The 5,215-nt window shown below is 48.4% G+C and overlaps 1 protein-coding gene across 1 annotated transcript; it reads right to left on the reverse strand.

Annotated features, from left to right (window-relative positions):
* Positions 1 to 2,540: 2,540 nt before the first annotated feature.
* Positions 2,541 to 3,951, reverse strand: MARVELD1 (MARVEL domain containing 1). Its single transcript, XM_063963771.1, has one exon. The coding sequence runs from the start codon at positions 3,731 to 3,733 to the stop codon at positions 3,239 to 3,241; it is 495 nt and encodes a 164-aa protein (XP_063819841.1). The 5' UTR covers positions 3,734 to 3,951; the 3' UTR covers positions 2,541 to 3,238.
* Between the last annotated feature and the right edge of the window lie 1,264 nt (positions 3,952 to 5,215).

Consider the following 5,215-nt stretch of genomic DNA (forward strand, 5'->3'; position numbering starts at 1 on the left):
AAATTCAGAGTCGATTGCAGCAGCAAATTTGTTAGCAGTTGGGCAAAACCACGTGCACTGAGGGGAGGGGGGGGGGGGGGGCGCAGATATAACATGTGCAGAGAGAGATAGATTTGGCTGGGGTGTGTTCAAACTGAAATCTAAATTGCAGTGTATAAATAAAGCAGCCATTATTTACCCTGCACAGAAACAAAGTAACCTGCCCAAATCTAACTCTCTCTGCAGTGCACATGGTTTTGCTCAACTGCCAACAAATTTGCTGCTGCGATCAACTCAGAATTAGGCCCATGGTTTTGCACATCTGCTAACAAAATTGTTGCTACGATCAGGTCTGAATTACCCCCAGTGTGTAGAATTAGATATGCAATAATAATGATTAAAATAATATAGTCCTCTTCATAGGACAGGAAAAGCAGAAACATCATCCATAGACTGTAATGAAACTGCGCCACCTAATGTCCACATTTCCATAAAACATGATACAACACTTCAAAAGATGCTGCTTCATAAAACAAATAATTGGGGCAGATGTAGTAAGCCTGGAGAAGTGATAAAGCAGTGATAAGCACAATGTGATAACGCATCAGCCAATCAGCTCCGATATGTAAATTTACAGTTAGGAGCTGACTGGCTGGTGTGTTATGACCTTCCACTTATCACTGCTTTATCACTTCTCCAGGCTTAATACATCTGCCCCTCTACTATACTTTAAACCTTAGGGTGCTGCTGTATTATCTAGTAAGACTGGCCACACAAGTGCATGGTTATTACAGAAAAGCAGCAGTATGAAGACTTATGGGGACATTTATCAAAGCTTGGAGGGAGATAAACTAGAGAGAGATAAAGTATCAACCAATCAGCTCCTGACATTTTGCAGGCTGACTGAAAAATGACAGGAGCTGATTGGTTGGTACTTTATCTGTCTCCAATCCGCTGCTGTGCGTAAAACGATACACCATCGGACATTGCACCAGGTGCTACTGCATCTTTAGTCACTGGCGGTGAGAAGCCCTCGACTGGCTAGCCACCACCCAGCCCGCCCTTTGCCACCCAGGAACCCCCACTGAAATTGTCTCTCTCTACAACTATTTCTGCTTCCCCCGGGGCGTAACCACCGGGATGTATTCGCTGTGCAGATCAGGTGTATGCGCAGAATAAAAACATCAGCCACTTGTGTCCGACTTCGCTGCTGTGTCCACCTCTTAAATCAGGCCTTGAATGTGATTTCCTTCCCTGGGTAACTTGCCATTTCCGCTGTTCTATACAATTGCATTGCTGACATACTGTACATGACTTCATCTGCCAGAGCTATGTTATTCTGTGTCACATAGGAAGAGCTTCTCTTCCTCACCCCAACTGTGGGACCTATGGGGGTAATTCAGAGTTGATCGCAGCAGCAAATTTGTTAGCAGTTGGGCAAAACCATGTGCACTGCAGGGGAGGCAGATAAAACATGTGCAGGGAGAGTTAGATTTGGGTGGGTTATATTGTTTCTGTGCAGGGTAAATACTGGCTGCTTTATGTTTACACTGCAATTTAGATTTCAGATTGAACACTCAACACCCAAATCTAACTCTCTCTGAGCATGTTATATCTGCCCCCCCCCCCCCCTGCAGTGCACATGGGGGGGTAATTCTGAGTTGATCGCAGCAGGAACTTTGTTAGCAGTTGGGCAAAACCATGTGCACTGCAGGGGGGGGGGGGGCAGATATAACATGTGCAGAGAGTTAGATTTGGGTGTAGTGTGTCCAATCTGAAATCTAAATTGCAGTGTAAAAATAAAGCAGCCAGTATTTACCCTGCACAGAAACAAAATAACCCACCCAAATCTAACTCTCTCTGCACATGTTATATCTGCCTCCCCTGCAGTGCACATGGTTTTGCCCAACTGCTAACAAATTTGCTGCTGGGAAAGAGCCTTAGGGAGAGAGTGGACGGAGATATAGTATCAGCCAATCAGGCTGTGGAGTCTATTCACGAAGCAGTGAAAAGACAGAAGTGAGCCAGTGGAGGAATAGCCCATGGCAACCAATCAGCACTTAAGTAACATTTATCATTTGCATACTATACAATTGTACCGAGCAGCTGATTGGTTGCCATGGGCAACGTCTGCACAGGCTCTCTTCTCTACTCTTTTCACTGCTTCATGAATAGACCACTTTGTTTGAAAAATGACAGTTAGAGGCTGGTTTGTTCATACTTTGGGGTCTATTTACTAAGCCTTGGATGGAGATAGAGTAGACAGAGATAAAGGACCAGCCAATCAGCTCCTAGCTGCCATGTCACAGACTGGGTTTGAAAAATTTCAGTTAGGAGCTGATTGGCTGGTAGTTTATCTCCAGCAACTTTATCTCCATCCAAGGCTTAGTAAATAGACCCCAAATATCTCAATCCACTTTATCTCTCTCCAAAGTTTAGTAAATAGTCCCCTTTAATCCTCTAATTTATCATCATAAACAATGGGATAAAACAAAATATGAAATAAAGGCTAAAATACATTGCTCAACCAGACACACAATATGCAAAATACTGAACAAGACTTAAAAAAAACAAACCGATTTTTATTTTTTAAATAAGAAATGTTTGGGGTTTTTTTTTTCTTTAAAAACAAAATGTAACAGTATTATTGGCAGTTTATACATCTGAACTAAAAGTTTACGTGGGAATTACAAAACAAACTTGCAAATGTTACATCTTGCAAATGATACGTGTTGAAAGGGGGTGGAGGAACCTCTCCTCTTTGTATCTAAAATAAATCACAACCATTTGTTCTGGCACATCTGTAACAGGTTGCTCTGGCAGCTCTGCTTAGAACCAAGATAAAAGAAGTCACGATTATGTGGGTACTGTCACCAATTAGGGCCCAGATCAACAGAGGAAGTCTGGGTAACACTGCATGTCCCATTGCATCTCTTGTATGAGCAGCATATGGTAAGATCAGTGGAAGTCTAGATAACACTGCTTGTCCCATTGCATCTGTTGTATGAGCAGAATATGGCAAGATCAGAGGAAGTCTAGATAACACTGCTTTTCCCATTGCATTTAGATAACACTGCTTGTCCCATTGCATCTAGATAACACTGCTAACCCCACTGCATCTAGACAACTGTGATTTTCCCATTGCATCTAGATAACACTGCTTTTCCCATTGCATCTAGATAACACTGCTTTTCCCATTGCATCTAGACAACTCTGCTTTCCCCATTGCATCTAGACAACTCTGCTTTTCCCATTGTATTTAGATAACACTGCTTTTCCCTTTGCATCTCTTGTATGAGAAGCATACGGCGGTGAGGAGGTAGAAGAGACAGCACAGGGCTGCGAATATAGAGGCCACCATGTAGGTCTTGAAGAGGCAGGGCAGCCGGTAGGTGTCCAGGTTGCAGAAGGACAGTTCCTCCGTCCTGATGCCCATGATGACGGTGGCCGCTATGTGCAGCGCCGCGGCCAGGGCATCGTACACCAGGTTGGTGAGCAGCCAGCGGTCGCCCCCCAGCACCGGCACCAGCTCCTGCTTGTCCAGCAGGGTGAGGAAGTAGAGGATCAGGGTCAGCAGCCAGAAGAAGACGGCCACGAAGAGGGCGAAGTGGACGGCGCCGCTGTAGGTGTTGGAGGCGATGGTGATCCACAGGGCGGCCCCGCTCACCAGCTGCAGCACCCGCAGCACTCCCGGGAAACTTCGCAGGAAGTCCTTGTTGGCACTCAGGGAGCTCCTGGTGACTTGTGCAGACATGGCTGGCGTTCCAGGCAGGCGGCAGATGGAGGCAGGGGTGGGGGAGGCGCAGATTGCAGCCCTTGGGTGAATGTATGGGGTGCACAGCTGTAAGGAGCCGAGGAAGTGGCTGTCTCTCTATTCCCCTCGGACTCCAGATTCCTTCCCCCTCTGTCTGTGCTGCTCAGATGTAGGGTGTGGACCGTCCCCTAATGTAACCTAATGCCTCCTCTTCCTCTGCTGCTGACATCACTCTGCAATGTGTGCATGGAACTTCTTCCTCTGGCTGCAACATCTGCACATAGCGGCTGTAGCTGCTCAGATCACTGGCAGGCAGAGCTGTGCACTACCTACCTGGACAGAGCTGTGCACTACTTACCTGGACAGAGCTGTGCACTACTTACCTGGGCAGAGCTGTGCACTACCTACCTGGACAGAGCTGTGCACTACCTACCTGGGCAGAGCTGTGCACTACTTACCTGGGCAGAGCTGTGCACTACCTACCTGGACAGAGCTGTGCACTACCTACCTGGGCAGAGCTGTGCACTACCTACCTGGGCAGAGCTGTGCACTACTTAACTGGGCAGAGCTGTGCACTACCTACTTGGACAGAGCTGTGCACTACTTACCTGGGCAGAGCTGTGCACTACCTACCTGGGCAGAGCTGTGCACTACCTACCTGGGCAGAGCAGTGCACTACCTACCTGGGCAGAGCTGTGCACTACCTACCTGGACAGAGCTGTGCACTACTTACCTGGACAGAGCTGTGCACTACCTACCTGGGCAGAGCTGTGCACTACCTACCTGGGCAGAGCTGTGCACTACCTACTTGGACAGAGCTGTGCACTACTTACCTGGGCAGAGCTGTGCACTACCTACCTGGGCAGAGTTGTGCACTACCTACCTGGGCAGAGCTGTGCACTACCTACCTGGGCAGAGCTGTGCACTACCTACCTGGACAGAGCTGTGCACTACCTACCTGGACAGAGCTGTGCACTACTTACCTGGACAGAGCTGTGCACTACCTGCCTGGGCAGAGCTGTGCACTACTTGCCTGGGCAGAGCTGTGCACTACTTGCCTGGGCAGAGCTGTGCACTACCTACCTGGACAGAGCTGGCACTACCAACCTGGGCAGAGCTATACACTACCTACCTGGACAGAGCTGTGTACTACCTACCTGGGCAGAGCTGTGCACTACCTACCTGGGCAGAAGTGTACACTACCTACCTGGGCAGAGCTGTGCTTTACTTTCCTGGGCAGAAGTGTGCACTACCTACCTGGGTAGAGATGTGCACTACCTACCTGGACAGAGCTGTGCACTACCTACCTGGACAGAGCTGTGCACTACCTACCTGGACAGAGCTGTGCACTGCCTACCTGGGCAGAGCTGTACACTGCCTACCTGGACAGAGCTGTACGCTACCTACCTGAATAGAGCTGTGCGCTACCTACCTGGGCAGAGCTGTGCGCTACCTACCTGGACATACAGCCGGAGACTGGCT

This window comes from Pseudophryne corroboree, chromosome 3 (genome assembly GCF_028390025.1).
Source record: "Pseudophryne corroboree isolate aPseCor3 chromosome 3, aPseCor3.hap2, whole genome shotgun sequence".
In the NCBI taxonomy this organism is placed as follows: domain Eukaryota; kingdom Metazoa; phylum Chordata; class Amphibia; order Anura; family Myobatrachidae; genus Pseudophryne; species Pseudophryne corroboree.

Coding starts and splice junctions, on each gene's coding strand:
- MARVELD1 (XM_063963771.1), bottom strand. CDS start 3,733: ATGTCTGCACAAGTCACCAGGAGCTCCCTGAGTGCCAACAAGGACTTC.